Source organism: Neoarius graeffei, chromosome 27 (assembly GCF_027579695.1).
Source record: "Neoarius graeffei isolate fNeoGra1 chromosome 27, fNeoGra1.pri, whole genome shotgun sequence".
NCBI classification, from domain to species: Eukaryota; Metazoa; Chordata; class Actinopteri; order Siluriformes; family Ariidae; genus Neoarius; species Neoarius graeffei.
The window spans coordinates 15451947-15472513 of NC_083595.1; the positions used below are offsets into that span (position 1 = coordinate 15451947).

General features: G+C 38.8%; 1 protein-coding gene across 4 annotated transcripts in view; it reads left to right on the top strand.

Annotated features, from left to right (window-relative positions):
- The first annotated feature begins 3543 nt into the window (after positions 1–3543).
- ace2 (angiotensin I converting enzyme 2) overlaps positions 3544–20567 on the top strand; it is a 39742-nt gene continuing 22718 nt past the window's right edge. For 2 of the 4 annotated variants that reach the window (XM_060911572.1, XM_060911574.1), the window contains exons 1-6: positions 3544–3726; positions 4068–4226; positions 6714–6807; positions 10877–11020; positions 15505–15617; positions 17504–17609. In XM_060911572.1, the coding sequence (XP_060767555.1) occupies positions 3544–3726; positions 4068–4226; positions 6714–6807; positions 10877–11020; positions 15505–15617; positions 17504–17609 (799 nt within the window). Of the gene's footprint in view, positions 3727–4067; positions 4227–6713; positions 6808–10876; positions 11021–15504; positions 15618–17503; positions 17610–20567 lie in introns of those variants that run through there. The other 2 variants (XM_060911573.1, XM_060911575.1) reach the window with 2 other exon arrangements.

A 20567-nucleotide genomic window follows, 5' to 3' on the forward strand; every position in this document is an offset into this window, starting at 1 on the left:
TCCCCTTTTCTCTTTACAACAGTCTGTAAACGTCTGGGGACTGAGGAGACAAGTTGCTCAAGTTTAGGGATAGGAATGTTAACCCATTCTTGTCTAATGTAGGATTCTAGTTGCTCAACTGTCTTAGGTCTTTTTTGTCGTACCTTCTCCTCTTTAGTCCGAATGACACGGCGTCCCTGATTTCCATAAAGAACTTCAAATTTTGATTCGTCTGACCACAGAACAGTTTTCCACTTTGCCACAGTCCATTTTAAATGAGCCTTGGCCCAGAGAAGACGTCTGCACTTCTGGATCGTGTTTAGATACGGCTTCTTCTTTGAACTATAGAGTTTTAGCTGGCAACGGCGGATGGCACGGTGAATTGTGTTCACAGATAATGTTCTCTGGAAATATTCCTGAGCCCATTTTGTGATTTCCAATACAGAAGCATGCCTGTATGTGATGCAGTGCCATCTAAGGGCCCGAAGATCACGGGCACCCAGTATGGTTTTCCGGCCTTGACCCTTACGCACAGAGATTCTTCCAGATTCTCTGAATCTTTTGATGATATTATGCACTGTAGATGATGATATGTTCTAACTCTTTGCAATTTTACACTGTCGAACTCCTTTCTGATATTGCTCCACTATTTGTCGGCGCAGAATTAGGGGGATTGGTGATCCTCTTCCCATCTTTACTTCTGAGAGCCACTGCCACTCCAAGATGCTCTTTTTATACCCAGTCATGTTAATGACCTATTGCCAATTGACCTAATGAGTTGCAATTTGGTCCTCCAGCTGTTCCTTTTTTGTACCTTTAACTTTTCCAGCCTCTTATTGCCCCTGTCCCAACTTTTTTGAGATGTGTTGCTGTCATGAAATTTCAAATGAGCCAATATTTGGCATGAAATTTCAAAATGTCTCACTTTCGACATTTGATATGTTGTCTATGTTCTATTGTGAATACAATATCAGTTTTTGAGATTTGTAAATTATTGCATTCCGTTTTTATTTACAATTTATTCTTTGTCCCAACTTTTTTGGAATCGGGGTTGTACATTAAAACAAATCCATGCCATTTATCTTCACCATTACAAACTGATCGAATAAAATCACCTTGTTCTAGTTTTCTGTGATTATATTATCTGTAATGTACTGTTCCCTTAATCTTCCATCGCTGATAAGAAGAAGAAGAAACCTTTATTTGTCACATGCACACTTCAAGCACAGTGAAATTCATCCTCTGCATTTAGGCCAAGTTTACATTAGACCGTATCTGTCTCGTTTTCTTCGCGGATGCACTGTCCGTTTACATTAAAACGCCTGGAAACGCCGGGAAACGGGAATCCGCCAGGGTCCACGTATTCAATCCAGATCGTGTCTGGTCCGGTGCTGTGTAAACATTGAGGATACGCTGTGCTGAGCTCTAGCTGGCGTCGTCATTGGACAACGTCACTGTGACATCCACCTTCCTGATTCGCTGGTGTTGGTCATGTGACGCGACTGCTGAAAAACGGCGCGGACTTCCGCCTTGTATCACTTTTCATTAAAGAGTATAAAAGTATGAAAATACTGCAAATACTGCCCATTGTGTAGTTATGATTGTCTTTAGGCTTGCCATCCTTCCACTTGCAAGTGGTAAGTGACTTGCGCACAGCGGCTCAGTCCCGAATCACTGCTCGTGCGCTTCACTCGCGCGCTCTGTGAGCTGCGCAGGGCCGGAGTGCGCACCCTCCAGAGGGCACTCGCTGTTCAGGGCGGAGTGATTTGGAGCGCAGCCGCTGAGGAGGAAGCGATGAGCCGCACTGACACACTTCAACTTACGTGCCGAATTAGTCATGTGATTAGCGTATCCGTGTATTGGCGTTGCTGTGTGCACGCGAATCGTGTATTGGCGTTGCTGTGTGCACGCTAATCGTCTTTAAAAACGTTAATCTGATGATCCGCTGATACGGTCTAATGTAAACCCCACCTTAACCCATCTGAAGCAGTGAACACACGCACACGCACACACCCAGAGCAGTGGGCAGCCACACACAGCGCCCGGGGAGCAGTCAGGAGTTAGGTACCTTGCTCAAGGGCACCTCAGCCCAAGGCCGCCCCACGTCAACCTAACTGCATGTCTTTGGACTGTGGGGGAAACCGGAGCACCCGGAGGAAACCCACGCAGACACGGGGAGAACATGCAAACTCCACACAGAGAGGCCCTCGCCGGCCGCTGGGTTCAAACCCGGAACCTTCTTGCTGTGAGGCGACCGTGCTAACCACTATGCCACCGTGCCGCCCATGGTTCTAGTTTTCTGTGATTATATTAGCTGTAACATACTGTTCCCTTAATCTTCCATCGCTGATAAGACTTAACTATCTGGTATTGTTTTAATTTGTGGTTTCTGCCTCTGATGTTCTCTCCATACCATAGAACCAATGTGTACTGGCCGAAAGTCCTGCTTTAATATGCACTTGTAAGCATTTTACTTGAGAAGAGTCGTATGGGTAATTTCACCCCAAATCACCAGATTTAGAAAAATGTTCGCCACTGACCATTTCAGATTTGCTTCATACCGTACTTTCTGGAAATATTGTCAGTGTGCCCAATAAATAGTGTACAAAATTTTATGCTTGTACCTTCATTACTTTTTGAGATATAGAGGCTTTAAAAAGGGGCGTGGCCCCACTTTCACTGTTAAAACGCGTGCTACAGAAAACGGACCTAAATTCCATAAGTCATTACTTTTAAACTATTCATGCAAGATACATGAAATTTTCAAGGATTGTTCTTCAATGCCAGACGTCTTTAAATACTATAATAGAAAGTTCACAGTTCAATATTTGCCAAGTTATGGCTTGCTGAAAATCTCAAAAAAATGTCTTCTATCGTGCTTTGGAGCAACTTTGACGCCCCATATCTCCACATTAAAGCACACCAGATCTTTCAAGTTTTCTTATTTGTTACTCATGTTATAGTACTCTTTAGGCAATTAGGTATGTGTTCAAAAGAAATCAAACTTTCTGATTTATTAGGCTTTAAAAATAAAAAAAAACATTTTGCTACCTATAATTCAAATGCCTATTACAAATGTATGACAAGGTCTACCATAAAAACAATTATACCACTGGAAAGAGCTTGTTTTGATTAGCAAATGCACAAAATATGAAGTTGGTACCCTAAACCTAACTATAAATATTAAGGTATCAAGTACGGCATGTTTTACGATAGACCAGTCAGATTGTTTTGAATGTCAGGTTGAGTTTGGATGTACGGTAAGTTCTAGGAAATCTAATCATCTTATGAAACAGTTATGAGAGAACAGATAAAAAAAAAGTTAATAACCAGTATTATAAGGGCTCTTATTTAAACATAATACATGTTGACATGATATTTAGCTCCCCATAGGGCTGTGTAAGGAAGCTACCATTGTATTTCAAATGCCTGTACTTTGTGTAGTGAATAAGCACTAAATGATGTGTGTTTATTTTGTTTTATAGCTTGGTTCAAAGGGTGTAGTGAGAGAGCACGCTTGATAAGACAGTGAGTTAGCCGAGACGCCGTCAGTGCTCCAAGAAGATGTCTGCTCTGTGGATCTTGATTTTGGCCGGGACTTCTGCGGCTTGGGCTCAGTCAGTTGAAGACCGAGCCAGAGAGTTCCTGCAGAAATTTGATGTGAATGCATCCGACCTCATGTACCAGTATAGTCTTGCGTCTTGGGCCTACAACACGAACATCACGGCAGAGAATTCTGACAAATTGGTGAGCGCAGTTATAAATGTTTTTCTTCGTTTTTGTCAACTCTATCTCACATACTTTTTAATCAACATGATTTTATTTGTAGCTGCAATAAATGGAAGGATTTTTGATGCAAATCTGACTGGCAGTTTGTTTTAATGGATTTTCCTGAAAGAAATAAAATGTTCTGTTTTAGTCATAGACTATGAATTCAAATCTAAGGACTGATAAATATGAGCCTTGAACACCAATCGCCAACTGCCTCACTTACTGTATATGCTTTATTTACTTCGTGTGTGTAGTGTGAAAAAAAAAAAAATCTTTGTGATTTTAATCTGTGAGTTAAATTAGGACTTTTTCCATAGACAGAACAGGGGGCAATCTGGAGTGAATTCTACACTCAAGCATCAGAGCACTCCAATGATTTCCCCATTGATCAGATTTCTGATCAAGCTATTAAGCTCCAGCTCCGATCACTCCAGGACAAAGGGTCAGGTGCACTGTCACCGGATAAAGCCAACCATGTAAGTACAGCAACGCTGTTCTGCTTAAATGGCACTATTTTCTAGAAATGGAACTCTAAGTTTAAAAAATGATTTAATTCCTATATAACAAATTTAGTTCCTTATACAACAGAAACAAAAAGTAGGATGTGGTCAGATTTTATTCCATTTCGTACAAGTAAGTTCTCAAGAAATGAATATCCTTTTCGTATGACTTGCAGATATTTATTTCAGCCAACTGTCTTGAAGGAGGTTATGTTTTCACCTCCATTTGTTTGTGTGTCTTTTCCCAATGTAACTCAAAATTTAGTGAACAGATTTTGATGAAATTTGGATGAAAGGTGGGCTATGGGGCAAGGAACAATTGATTAGCTTTTGATGCAAATCTGAATATACTGTACAGGGTGTTTCAAAAAATTTGACATTATTTGAGATGTAAATATGCCAGAAACTACATAGTCTAGGCCAGTGTTTCTCAACTACTGGGTCATGGCCCACTAATGGGCTGTGACGCGCCATCTAGTGGGCTGGGAGATTTTTTCAAGTTTGAAGCCAAATACTAAATAGTTTAGGATGTCGTAGTGTCCCAAATCCAGTAGCTGGTTTGCTGTATACTTTTCAATTGGAATAAATACATTTGTGGGTAAATTAAGAAGAACAAGACTTTATTTTGTCACGTTTAACCCGCACACGCACGTGCGCACACAGATATGTTTGTGGGTAAATTATATGGATCTGTGATGCCTGCTGGAAGAGAAGAGCAGTGAGGATTGAGAATCGAGCGACTGTGGTTTGTTTACACCCGATACTAAAACTTGTAGTGTCCTAGCAACCTTGTCAAAGATGCATACAAAAAGCCCATAAATTCCTATTTACCCGGGCAAAAACGATACAGGATTTATCTTGTAGTGTCCTGATCCCCAGCTCTTTCACCCAGCCATATATAAAAAGTTGTACTCCTCCATGCTCTTCCAGGTTTTCATCTGTTTGTCCGTGTAGAGCGATGTCTGCAGCACCAAGTGGTTTGAGATGTCGGGGAACTCAACAGCTGGATAATTTTCCAACTCATAATGAATGAATGAACGACTTTATTTAAACACAATAAGTTGATCAGCAGAGCTGGTGGGGTCGTGCATGTACAGATGCAAATAATTACATATACAAAAGACTAAAAATATACACAATTAAAAAAAAACCTTAAACCTGTTGATTATCTGTTAATTATTTTCACATTAAGTTAATTAATAGTATGCATAACTATTGTCTTTGTATTTAGTTACAGTGACAGCAGGATCAAATTTTATTCTACTAATGTCATATTTAGCTCATAAATTTTTCTTTCATAGGAAAAATCCTTCTTTGTTAGCATGTAAGGATCTAATCCCATTGAGTGGTTTCTATATCCACTTCTTTTGAGTGTACTTCTTCGTTTTAATAAGTTGCTTGTTTGCTATACACAAACATGGCAACAAGTTCTTGTGTTAATGGACCAGACTTCACTTTTGGATCATTAATCCCTTCTGACTGAGAATGCCCTGCATGCATGGTTTTATGTTGGCTTTTGGCACATCCATACAGTTTTAAATACAATACCTACAATTAAAAACAGTTTGTTTTTATTGCATTTATTTAATTCCTGGGCTCCCATCTGGAACAGGGAGTGATGTCGCATCCCATTAACATGCGTTACAATAGATTATTAGATTCTAATAGAATAGATAAGCCAAATTAATTGGGGATCTTTTTTAATGGGCCCTGACTCATTACAAGTATGAATAGGTGGGCCTTAAAGTTGAAAAGGTTGAGAACCCCTGGTCTAGGCAAATGAAATTCCTCAAAATTTGAATGAGAAATTCAAAGGTATGTGGATTCCATGAACGATTTCACAAATTTTCAATATTCGTGAAGCCGCTGGACCATCTCTTCCGATGCTGGTGGTTGTCCAGATCCTTTTGCCCTGCACAGACAGCCTTCCTCTTTGAAATTTTTGTGCCATGTCCAAATCTGCATTGCAGTTGGTGCATTTTTAGAGAATTCTCTCATAAATGCATGCTGCACAGTCTTGTTCGACTGTGTTCGAGCATACTCTAACACACACAACACCTTTTCTTTTCCAGTGAATGGCATTTCTGTACCTAAAAAGATAAAAACAAAAAACATTAAACATAAAATTCTGACCTGTTTCCACAGATGCTGTTAAAAGTTGAGGTCAATTGAACAAAAATTGGCAAAGTTATTAGATTGTGAAATGATATAAAAAAAAATTTAAACACCCTGTATATGCAGATCCAGTGTCCAGATATGCATGTGGATCCAGGATTTTTGTTTGTTCCCAGCGTAATTCAAAAAGTAGTGAACGGATTTGGATGACCAACAGACCATATTAGTTGATCATTTCTTGTCAGTGTAATAATGCTTACATTGCTTTGCTTCAGACAGATACCATATATAAATAGTTGGTATCACAAAATTCACTTTTTTTTTCTTTACAAACTGTTTGTATTGCAGCTAAATAAAGTCATGAATGAGATGAGTTCTATTTATGGCACAGGAACAGTGTGTAAAGTTGATGACCCCTTCAACTGTGAGACTTTGGAGCCAGGTACTGCTACTGACATGCTACTTGAAGTCATGTTTTAATTATGCCACATCATTGTTGGATTCTCAAATCTGACTGGTCAGAAGATATTGATTCAATTGCTATAACCACATGCCTCTGACATCACGGGTTTATATCAATATTAATACATTATCAGACATGGATTAACATGGACATTGACAGTGCACATAACCTAAACCTAATAATTAACAAGGTAACAAATGTGTGGTTATTTTTTTTAACAATGAAAATTATACAGTGGATATAAAAAGTGTACACACCCTGTTAAAATTACAGGTTTTTCTGATGTAAAAAAAATGAGACCACGATAAATAATTTCAAAACTTTTTCCACCTTTAATGTGACCTATAACCTGTACAATTCAATTGAAAAACAAACAAATCTGTTAGGGGGAAAAGCATTTAAAAAAAAACAAAACAAAAACATACAATAAGCTGGTTGCATAAGTGTGCACACCCTTAAACTAATACTTTGTCGAAGCACCTTTTAGTTTAATTACAGCATTCAGTCTTTTTGGGTTCACACCTGCCATCAATTAAAATGACTCTGATTAACCTGAAATAAAGTTCAGACATTTACTCAGTTGCATCCTCCAGCAAAAGCCAGGGTTCACAGAGAGCTTACAAAGCGTCAAAGAGATCTTATTGTTGAAAGGTATCGGTCAGGAGAAGGGTACAAAAAATTCCACAACATGAGATATACCGTACCATGGAGCACAGTGAAGACCGTCATCAAGAAGTGGAGAAAATATGTGACAACAGTGACATTACCAAGAACTGGACGTCCCTCCAAAATTGATGAGAAGACAAGACGAAAACTGGTCAGGGAGGCTGCCAAGAGGCCTACAGCAACACTGAAGGAGCTGCAGGAATTTCTGGCAAGTACTGGTTGTGTACTACATGTGGGAACAATCTCCCGTATTCTGCATATGTCTGGACTATGAGGTCGGGTCAAAGAAAAACATCCAGGCCCGGCTAAATTTTGTAAAAAACACAAACATCATCTCTCCCAAGAGCATGTGGGAAAATTTGTTATGGTCTGATGAAACCAAGGTTGAACTTTTTGGCCACAATTCCAAAAGGTATGTTTGGCGCAAAAACAACACTGTGCATCACCAAAAGAACACCATACCCACGGTGAAGCATGGTGGTGGCATCATCATGTTTTGGGGTTGTTTTTCTTCAGCTGGAACAGGGGCTTTAGTCAAGGTGGAGGGAATTATGAACAGTTCTAAATACCAGTCAATTTTGGCCTAAAACCTTCAGGTGTCTGCTAGAAAGCTAAGATGAAGAGGAATTTCATCTTGCATGACAATGACCCCCAAAAAGTTTTGAAATGGCCCAGCCAGAGCCCAGACCTAAATCCAATTAAAAATCTGTGGGGTGACCTGAAGAGGGCTGTGCACAAGAGATGCGCTCCAAATCTGTCAGATTTGGAGCACTTTTGCAAGGAAGAGTGGGCAAATACAGGGAGTGCAGAATTATTAGGCAAATGAGTATGTTGACCACATTACCCTCTCTATGCATGTTGGCCTACTCCAAGCTGCATAGGCTTGAAAGCCTCCTACCAATTAAGCATACCAGGTGATGTGCATCTCTGTAATGAAAAGGGGTGTGGTCTAATGACATCAACACCCTATATCAGGTGTGCAAAATTATTAGGCAACTTCCTTTCCTTTGGCAAAATGGGTCAGAAGAGGGATTTGACGGACTCAGAAAAGTCAAAAATAGTGACATATATTGCAAAGGGATGGAGCACTCTTAAAATTGCCCAGCTTTTGAAGCGTGACCATCGAACAATCAAGCGCTTCATTCAAAATAGTCAACAGGGTCGCAAGAAGCACGTTGAAAAAAAAAGGCGCAAACTAACTGCCCGTGAACTGAGGAAAGTCAAGCGTGAAGCTGCCAAGATGCCACTCGCCACCAGTTTTGCCATATTTCAGAGCTGCAACATCACTGGAGTGTCAAAAAGCACAAGGTGTGCAATACTCAGGGACACGGCCAAGGTAACAAAGGCTGAAAAACGACCACCACTGAACAAGACACACAAGATGAAACGTCAAGACTGGGCCAAGAAGTATCACAAGACTGATTTTTCTAAGGTCTTATGGACAGATGAAATGAGAGTGAGTCTTGATGGGCCAGATGGATGGGCTCGTGGCTGGATCAGCAAAGGGCAGAGAGCTCCAGTCTGACTCAGACGCCAGCAAGGTGGAGGTGGGGTACTGGTATGGGCTGGTATCATCAAAGATGAGCTTGTGGGACCTTTTCGGGTTGAGGATGGCGTCAAGCTCAACTCCCAGTCCTATTGTCAGTTTTTGGAAGACACCTTCTTCAAGCAGTGGTACAGGAAGAAGTCAGCATCCTTCAAGAAAAACATGATTTTCATGCAGGACAATGCTCCATCACACGCATCCAAGTACTCCACAGCATGGCTGGCCAGAAAGGGTCTAAAGGAAGAAAGATTAATGACGTGGCCTCCTTGTTCACCTGATCTGAACCCCATAGAAAACCTGTGGTCCCTCATCAAATGTGAGATCTACAAGGAGGGGAAACAGTACACATCTCTGAACAGTGTCTGGGAGGCTGTGGTTGCTGCTGCACGCAATGTTGATCGCAAACAGATCAAAACATTGACCGAATCCATGGATGGCAGGCTTTTGAGTGTCCTTGTAAAGAAAGGCGGCTATATTAGTCACTGATTTGTTTTTTTTTTTTGAATGCCAGCAATGTATATTAGTGAATGTTGAGTTGTTATATTGGTTTCCCTGGTGAAAATAAATGAGTGAAATGGGTATATGTTTGTTTTTTGTTAAGTTGCCTAATAATTATGCACAGTTATAGTCACCTGCACACACAGATATCCTCCTAAGATAGCTAAAACTAAGAAAGCCCTACTCCAACTTCCAAACATACTCAGCTTTGATATTTATGAGTCTTCTGGGTTCATCAAGAACATAGTTGTTTTTCAATAATAAAACTAATCCTCAAAAATACAACTTGCCTAATAATTCTGCACTCCCTGTATTGCCAAGTCTAGATGTGGCAGGCTGACAGACTCCTACTCAAAAAGACTGAATGCTGTAATTAAATCAAAAGGTGCTTCAACAAAGTATTAGTTTAAGGGTGTGCACACTTATACAACCAGCTTATTGTACATTATTATTATTTTTTTTTATGTTTTCCCCCTTAACAGATTTGTTTGTTTTTCAATTGAATTGTACAGGTCATAAGTCACATTAAAGGTGAGAAAAGTTTTGAAATTATTTATCGTGGTCTCATTTTTTCTCATTTCATCAGAAAAACCTATCATTTTAATGGGGTGTGTACACTTTTTATATCCACTGTATCATTGTTGATATGGTGAAGTTTTCAGTAAGGATACATTTATACAGTGTTTAACATGGATGGAGATAAAGAGATAGACAATACATTTCAGTTTCAGGATACAGGACAAACTGTACCAGGAGAAGTAATCAACTTCAGGGTAGTAAAAGTAACTCATCATCATATGTTAGGACTGATTATTTTCATATAAATGTCATGTTCAGCATGTTGTTTTATTCCCAGCCTTCTCACACTAACCATACCAAACTTGGTTTGGCTATTGTTTTTTTTATTTAATTGGGAAATTAGCACACAATATATAGTATATTTGTCTTACTAGAGATTGATATGACATCCTGTCTGTAGCTTCTCCAAAGAATTGCACTGATCTCTGTACAAGTGCCGTGAGAATCTGAGCGTGAACACTGAAGAAATACAAAGATTTAAGGATATGATGACACACTTTTTATTCTTTTTTTCATGATTTAATTGACATATACAGGATAAAAATACATGCCTACAAAATGACTTGTTTTGACTAAACAGACTAAAGTTGAACAGACAACATGTACAAACTTAGTTTATTCTCATTTTTGTTTTCTCTGCCTTAATCTGAACATGGATTTGATAAGTCACTGATGTGGATAAAATGCATTTTTTGTGTTTTTCAGTGAAATTACATTCTACTGTGATTGATCTGTGTCTGGTGTGTGTTTCCTCCTCAGGCCTGGAAGCAATCATGGCTCACAGCACGGACTACTACGAGCGGCTGCACGTATGGGAAGGCTGGAGGGTTCAGGTGGGCAAGAAGATGAGGCATCTCTACGAAGACTATGTGGACTTGAAGAACGAAGCTGCCAGGCTGAACAGTATGACTGATATAAACTCCACCTTGATTACAGTCCATTGAAATCTTTCATTTATTCATTTGCTAGTTATTTGTCTCATAAGAGCTATTTACGGGACACAGAATATACAGTGGTACTTGAAAGTTGGTGAACCCTTTAGAATTTTCTATATTTCTGTATAAATATGACCTAAAACAACATCAGATTTTCACACAAGTCCTTAAAGTAGATAAAGAGAACCCGGTTAAACAAAGGAAACAAAAATATTATACTTGGTCATTTATTTATTGAGGAAAATGATCCAATATTACATATCTGTGAGTGGCAAAAGTATGTAAACCTTTGCTTTCAGTATCTGGTGTGACCCCCTTGTGCAGTAGTAACTGCAACTAAACGTTTCCGGTAACTGTTGATCAGTCCTGCACACTGGCTTGGAGGAATTTTAGCCCATTCCTCCATAAAGAACAGCTTCAACTCTGGGATGTTGGTGGGTTTCCTCACATGAACTGCTCGCTTCAGGTCCTTCCACAACATTTTGATTGGATGAAGGTCAGGACTTTGACTTGGCCATTCCAAAACAGTAACTTTATTCTTCTTTAACCATTCTTTGGTAAAACGACTTGTGTGCTTAGGGTCGTTGTCTTGCTGCATGATCCACCTTCTCTTGAGCTTCAGTTCATGGACAAATGTCCTGAAATTTTCCTTTAGAATTTGCTTGTATAATTCAGAATTCATTGTTCCATCAATGATGGCAAGCCGTCCTGGCCCAGATGCAGCAAAACAGGTCCAAACCATGATACTACCACCACCATGTTTTACAGATGGGATAAGGTTCTTATGCTGGAATGCAGTGTTTTCCCTTCTCCAAACATAACGCTTCTCATTGAAACCAAAATGTTTTGTTTTGGTCTCATCTCTCCACAAAACATTTTTCCAGTAGCCTTCTGGCTTGTCCACATGATCAGCAATGTTCTTTTTGGAGAGCAGTGGCTTTCTCCTTGCAACCCTGCCATGCACACCATTGTTGTTTAGTGTTCTCCTGGTGGTGGACTCATGAACATTCACATTAGCCAATGTGAGAGAGGCCTTCAGTTGCTTAGAAGTTACCCTAGGGTCCTTTGTGACCTCGCCGACTATTACACACGTTGCTCTTGGAGTGATCTTTGTTGGTCGACCACTCCTGGGGAGGGTAACAATGGTCTTGAATTTCCTCTATTTGTACACAATCTGTCTGACTGTGGATTGGTGGAGTCCAAACTCTTTAGAGATGGTTTTGTAACCTTTTCCAGCCTGATGAGCATCAACAACGCTTTTTCTGAGGTCCACAGAAATCTCCTTTGTTCATGCCATGATGCACTTCCACAAACATGTGTTGTGAAGATCAGACTTTGATAGATCCCTGTTCTTTAAATAATACAGGGTGCCCACTCACACCTGATTGTCATCCCATTGATTGAAAACACCTGACTCTAATTTCACCTTCAAATTAACTGCTAATCCTAGATGTTCACATACTTTTGCCACTGACAGATATGTAATATTGGATCATTTTCCTCAATAAATAAATGACCAAGTATAATATTTTTGTCTCATTTGTTTAACTGGGTTCTACTTTTAGAACTTGTGTGAAAATCTGACAATGTTTTAGGTCATATTTATGCAGAAAGACAGAAAATTCTAAAGGGTTCACAAACTTTAAAGAATCACTGTATACTGATGTATACTATATACTGATTAAAAAAAAGAACTGATCCTGTTTCCTGCTGTTAAACATCCTAAAGGTAGGCATATCAGGTGAAAATTCAATCCAAACTGCTTGAAATTGATCTCACTGAATTCAGCATTGATTGCAGAACAACATACTTTTTTACAAAATTAAAATCCGTTTATCTGTTCTTGAGATATTGCAAATCAAGGATTGAAAAAATGGTTTGATTTTTAGAAAACTGCCATAATAATATTACAGTATGTATGAGGATCATATGGTCCAAAAGGGGCCTCATTAACGATTGAGATCGACTGTTTTTTGTGAATAACTTTTTAATTTTTCATGGTATTTACATGGAAATTGGTAGGCACATAGATGGTTGTATACTGAAGACAAAGGTAAAAAAAATTAGTAAAAACAAATTATGCAAATTAGTATTAATTATGCTAATTTGGTAAAAAAAAAAAAGTTAAATTGGTACACTCTCTTCTTCAAAGTTTTACCAAATGGCTTTATTTGTACAATATGAAGCTGATCTTAACCCTCATTTATACATCACAAAGAAGGAGAAATCAATGTTAATTATAATTGCAAATTACAAACACAATTATAAAAATATGCATAATTTATTATGCATATCTATAAAATACATAATAAAATGCATTAATATGCATAATATGCATATGAATGGAATTGAATGTCATTCACATCTACCATTCTCTATCAAAATAAAAAAAGTAATAAAATAATATTTCTAATACCCTCTTTGTGCTCTGTAGACCTTTTGTATTTCTAAATAGGGCCTACTAGTGTTAATATGAAAGAATATAAATGATTATTTCAATTAATACTCATACGGTAGCTTTCAAGGCTAACCTCGAAAAAACTGTGTGAGCTACATCCAATAAACAATTCTAGTAAACTGAATTGAAATTGAAACTCGAGTTTCTGACTTCCGGTTTTTAAAAATATCATTCCAGCCACTAAGATCTCAATATTTTTCATCAAAACAGCTACAGTTATATTCTAAAATAGTAATTTATTTACAAGAAACAGTTTGATTTGAAAAAAAAAAAAAAAACTCAGCAAAGCTGTGAAAACTCATTTCACAGTATCCCGTGAAGCATAATGTCAAAACTAGCAGATGGAAAATTTTGCTGAATACTTCATCAGAAACAGTGAGAGCGAGAGAACATCCCTATAAAAGGTATCTGATTGATATCCACGAGTAATCCAGTCAGATACCGATCAGAAGAGAGAGAGAGCCTGACCACTTACCCGTGACTCAAAAAGAAAAGCACCAGCAGTTTCCCAACGTCACACGAGCAGTTTTTACTCAGTTGTACCAACTTCAACTTGTCGGTATTGAGGTATTTCACCCACGTGACCAAGTCATGTGATGCTGCCATTTTGGACGGCACGGCTCGAATCAGTTTGAATGCAAGGAAGGCGACAAATGAAAAACATAAAAGAAAAAGGAGCGAGATGCAGAAAACACCTTCACTATCCAGCGACGTAGGGCATTTACAGGGTGAGCAGAGGGAGAGGTATTTGCAAAAATTGAGGTTAGCAGGCTTAGAGAACGACGTTTACCTGCTTCCACCAGGATTGTTCACTGACGTACGGAAGTACACGAAGTCCTCGTCTTTACCTGACTTCGGCCCACATGATCTGTATACCTATGTCGTTAAAAACCCATCGCCATACACAGGTATTGATCTGAAAGCGTATAAGAGTTTGGATACCTACAAATATTTAGTGTCAGGCTGGGTAACATGCCTACATCAGCGGGTCGTCCCTGGAGCCGGTGGTCGCCATCTTATTACAGCTAAGGTTTGTTCACATTTTCATTTACTTTCGGTCCTCAGGATAAACAAAATGTTATTAAATGTCATTGAAATAACTTCTTAGTCTGTTGAGACATGGCCCGTTATAAATTTGCTGTTACCAGGCAATGTCCAAGAACTGTATTATTAGGGTCGGTGTAGTTGTAGCAGTGTATTAGCAACTAGCTGTTAGCACTAGCTAATGTCAACAACATCATAGCTGGTATGTTACTGTAGCAATGTTTACGTTCAGTCATTTGGATGACTGTTAAAACCTTTCAGTCTCAAGTTTTTCCTTTACTGTATTTACTAGTTTACTGAGCTAGCGCGCTCGGGCAAGCTGGGAGCTAGCGCGCGCTAGCCTGCTGGCGGGCCGGCGCGCGCTAGCCTGCCGGCGTGCTAGCTCAGTAAACTAGTAAATACAGTAAAGGAAAAACTTGAGACTGAAAGGTTTTAACAGTCATCCAAATGACTGAACGTAAACATTGCTACAGTAACATACCAGCTACTGTTGTTGACATTAGCTAGCTTGACGTTCAAAATGGTGGACACCGGGGCGTCACGTGACCCTGTGACGTCAGGTGAAATACCTCAATTCCCAAAGCACTGAACAGGTGTGGGTTTCCCAAAAGCATCGTAGGACAAAGATCACTGTTAAATGGTAGAGTGAGCATTACAATTAACACTCTCTCTCCTAGTTAAGATGCTCGTAGCGTTAAGAGACTTTTGGGAAACCCACCCCCAGATCTTAACGAGATACATTTCTTTGGGAAGCAGAGATTATAAGCTTTTTAATGATAGTATTCATGATAGAAAATATTCAAGAGTTAAGCAGTGACAGATTTGGAAACTTAAATGAGCATCTGCATGCAGAATTTTCACAGCATGGCCAGCGAGTGTCTGATATGCCAACTAAAGGTTCACCAGTCAGCTAGTTGAGATGTGCTCATTCTCTGTGCTTTTTATGAAAGATTATAAAGACCATGGAGACTACTGGAGGGCGAATTATGAAACAATTGACAATCCAAAATACAGCTACACGCGAGATGAATTGATGGCAGATGTGAAACGCATATATGATGAGGTATGGTGTATGTCTGATATTTTTAACAAATGCCATATAAGTTAATGAGCTAGCTGAACTGGAAGCTAATTATCAGTTTTGAAATGTTTTGTACTGATGGCACATTGTAGATGAGTATTTCCTTTTTGGTGCACTGATTAATAGGGATCTACAATTATAAGTCTAAAGTGGTGCTTGAAAATTTGTGAACCCTTTAGAATTTTCTATATTTCTGCATACATATGACCTAAAACATCATCAGATTTTCACACAAGTCCTAAAAGTAGATAAAGAGAACCCAGTTAAACAAATAAGACAAAAATATTACACTTGGTCATTTATTTATTGAGGAAAATGATCCAATATTACATATCTGTGAGTGGCAAAAGTATGTGAACCTTTGCTTTCAGTATCTGGTGTGACCCCGTTGTGCAGCAATAACTGCAACTAAACGTTTCCGTTCACTGTTGATCAGTCCTGCACACCAGCCTGGAGGAATTTTAGCCCATTCCTCCGTACAGAACAGCTTCAACTCTGGGATGTTGGTGGGTTTCCTCACATGAACTGCTCACTTCAGGTCCTTCCACAAGATTTTGATTGGATTAAGGTCAGAACTTTTACTTGGCCATTCCAAAACATTAACTTTATTCTTCTTTAACCTTTCTTTGGTAGAATGACTTGTGTGCTTAGGGTCGTTGTCTTGCCGCATGACCCACCTTCTCTTGAGATTCAGTTCATGGACAGATGTCCTGATATTTTCCTTTAGAATTCGCTGGTATAATTCAGAATTCATTGTTCCATCAATGATGGCAAGCCGTCCTGGCCCAGATGCAGCAAAACAGGTCCAAACCATGATACTACCACCACCATGTTTTACAGATGGGATAAGGTTCTTATGCTGGAATGCACTGTTTTCCCTTCTCCAAACATAATGCTTCTCATTTAAACCAAAAAGTTCTATTTTGGTCTCATCTGTCCACAAAACATTTCTCCAATAGCCTTCTGGCTTGTCCACGTGATCTTTAGCAAACTGCAGATGAGCAGCAATGTTCTTTTTGGAGAGCAGTGGCTTTCTCCTTGCAACCCTGCCATGCACACCATTGTTGTTTAGTGTTCTCCTGATGGTGGACTCATGAACATTAACATTAGCCAATGTGAGAGAGGCCTTTAGTTGCTTAGAAGTTGCCCTGGGGTCCTTTGTGACCTTGCCGACTATTACACGCCTTGCTCTTGGAGTGATCTTTGCTGGTCGACCACTCCTGGGGAGGGTAACAATGGTCTTGAATTTCCTCCATTTGTACACAATCTGTCTGACTGTGGATTGGTGGAGTCCAAACTCTTTAGAGATGGTTTTGTAACCTTTTCCAGCCTGATGAGCATCAACAATGCTTTTTCTGAGGTCCACAGAAATCTCCTTTGTTCGTGCCATGATAAACTTCCACAACCATGTGTTGTGAAGATCAGACTTTGATAGATCCCTGTTCTTTAAATAAAGCAGGGTGCCCACTCACACCTGATTGTCATCCCATTGATTGAAAACACCTGACTCTAATTTCACCTTCAAATTAACTGCTAATCCTAGATGTTCACATACTTTTGCCACTCACAGATATATAATATTGGATCATTTTCCTCAATAAATAAATAACCAAGTATAATATTTTTGTCTCATTTTTTTAACTGGGTTCTCTTTATCTACTTTTAGGACTTGTGAAAATCTGATGTTTTTGGTCATATTTATGCAGAAATATAGAAAATTCCAATGGGTTCACAAACTTTCAAGCACCACTGTACATCTGGGTTACTGCACAGTTACCTATTTTACAGTGTCTTTTGTTAAAAGCACTATACAAATGAAATTTAGTTGAATAAGTTTTCTTATAACTTTATATTGTATTCATATTTAGATTCTACCTTTGTACAAAGAGCTTCATGCATATGTGAGAGCCAAATTGCAGGACATGTATCCTGGCCACATCTCTTCTAATGGAGGTCTTCCAGCCCATTTGCTTGGTAAGGCTAAAATTTAAAACCCACATGCATCAATGCATGTTCTATTCATTATAACAAACGATGTATGGCTCACTTTGGACCATTTTATAGTCCAAAAATTCAGCAGTGAAATATATAGCAGCCTGAAGTAAACCAACTCTGACCAGGCAGTTTCTAAGGATGAATGAATGAATGAACAATGGAAATGCATTGCTTAGAGTTACCAGCTGAAAGTAAAAAAAAAAAAAAAACCTCCCACATGTCTGATCTCAGCCTGTGGGTTCCCAGTCTTGATGTACACCTCTTGTCTCTCCCAGATGTGTGATAAAAATAGTGCACCTCTGATTTATTTGTATGCATTTGAATACAAAGTGCTTTTGTACATTGGATCTTTTGATCTGTAGGTTTGACCTATGATTTGATTAATCAAATTGTTTTATTATATATTTAATATTGTGTCATTAAATTATAGGGTGTCTTTTATTATGCCTTTGTTGCACATTTGATGATCATTATTAGTGTCAGTACAAGTAGGATAACAATTTACATTCAAGATCCCTTCACTAACATTATTACTCTATTAGTTAAATTCAGCACAATGTTAACAAAATATCAAACACATATATGAAGAAATGTTGAAATGCTAACTAAATATGCCTAAAAAAGTTCACACACATTAAATTACAGTATAATATCTCTGTAGATATTGGAACCGATACTGGTGATTTCAGTGATAACTAACGAACACTGATAAAATAAGTATTGGTTAAGTGTTTGTTGTTTGCTTTATCATCTGAATAAAAATTAATGCAAGGTTTGAATAATTTGTTAAATTCTTTTTATGAACATTACCTATGGTATATTAAAGATTTATGCTTAATGCAGAGCTGCCAAGAGGTGTTAAGGTTTGTGTTTTCTCAGATAACTGTTTATGTAGCTTTTATATACAGTGTCTTGCAAAAGTATTCATCCCCCTTTGTGTTTGTCCTGTTTTGTCGCATGACAAGCTGGAATTAAAATAGATTTTTGGAGGGTTAGCACCATTTGATTTACACAACATGCCTACCACTTTAAAAGTGAAAATTGTTTTATTGTAACACAAACAATAATTAAGATGCAAAACAGAAATCTGGAGTGTGCATGAAACCCCTAAATAAGACCTAGTCCAACCAATTCACTTCATAAGTCACATAAATAGCTGATTAAGATCAACCTGTGTACAATCAAAGTGTCACATGATCTGTCACATGATGTCTGTATAAGTCGACCTGTTCTGGAAGGACCCTGACTCTGCAACACTACTAAGCGAGCAACATGAAAACCAAGGAGCCTCCAAACAGGTCAGAGACAAAGTTGTGGAGAAGTATAGATCAGGGTTGGGTTATAAAAAATATCCCAAACTTTGAATATCCCAGGGAGCAACATTAAATCCATTATAGCAAAATGGAAACAATATGGCACCACTACAAACCTGACAAGAGAAGGCACCCACCAAAACTCCTAGACCGGGCAAGGACGGCATTAATCAGAGATGCAATAAAGACACCAAAGATAACACTGAAGGAGCTGCAAAGATCCACAGTGGAGATGGGAGTATTTGTCAATAGGACCACTTTAAGAGTGGGGCTTTATGGAAGAGTGGCCAGAAAAGGCATTGCTTAAGAAAACACATTTGGAGTTTGCCCAACAGCATGTGGCAGACTCCCCAAACACATGGAAGAAGGTTCTCTGGTCAAATGAGACTAAAATTGAACTTTTTGGCCATCATGGGAAATGCCATGCGTGGTGCAAACCCAACATCCTGAAAACACCATTCCTACAGTGAATCATGGTGGTGGCAGCATCATGCTGTGGGGATGTTTTTCATCTGCAGGGACAGGAAATCTGGTCAGGACTGAAGGAAAGATGGATGGCACTAAATACAGGGTAATTCTGGAGGATAACCTGAGTCAGCCAGAGGTTTGAGACTGGGACAAAGGTTCACGTTCCAGCAGGACTATGACCCTAAACATACTGCTGAAGCTACACTGGAGTGATTTAAAGGGAAACATTTAAATGTCTTGGAATGGCCTAGTCAAACCCCAGACCTCAATCCAATTGAGAATCTGTGGAATAATTTGAAGATTGCTGTACACCAACGCAGCCCATCTAACTTAAAGGAGTTGGAGCAGTTTTCCCTTGAGGAATGGGCAAAAATTCCAGTGGGTAGATGTGCTAAGCTAATAGAGACATGCCCCAAGAGACTTGCAGCTGTAATTGCAGCAAAAGGTGGCTCTACAAAGTATTGACTTTGGGGGGGGGGGGAATACCTATGCACACTCCAGATTTAGGTTTTTTCATCTTAATTATTGTTTGTGTCACAATAAAACAACAATTTTCACCTTTATAGCGGTAGGCATGTATAAATCAAATGGTGCTAACCCCCCAAAATCCATTTTAATTCCAGCTTGTAATTCTACAAAACAGGACAAACACCACTAAGGGGGATGAATACTTTATGCGTGTGTGTGTGTGTGTGTGTGTGTGTGTGTGTGTGTGTGTGTGTGTGTGTGTGTTAATTAATTAGATAGGTATGTCGTTTTATTTAATGAGTTTAACTGAAACCTGTTTTTACGACCTATTTTATTTTATATATTATATGAAGTAGAAATTCTGTTCTTAATTTCTATGAATCTTTTTCCCATGTAATCCCCCAAACCCCACCCCTGATTTGTCTGAATACAAAAACCGAAAAGAAAAAAAAATCAAGTGGCAAATCAGTGTGTAGCAGATCTTCCATATCATAAATACATAATCTACTGTGTAATCATTAAAACAGTTTAACAGATACTAAAAGTAGAAAGGCATTCAGGAGAGTGTATACCTCCACCAAGCCACATATTAGAATATCCAGATGTTTACTAATCTGTATCTGGATCAACTTCTAAATCAAATCACATGAATTTAGGATAATATTAAAGCTGTACACCAAATTTCATC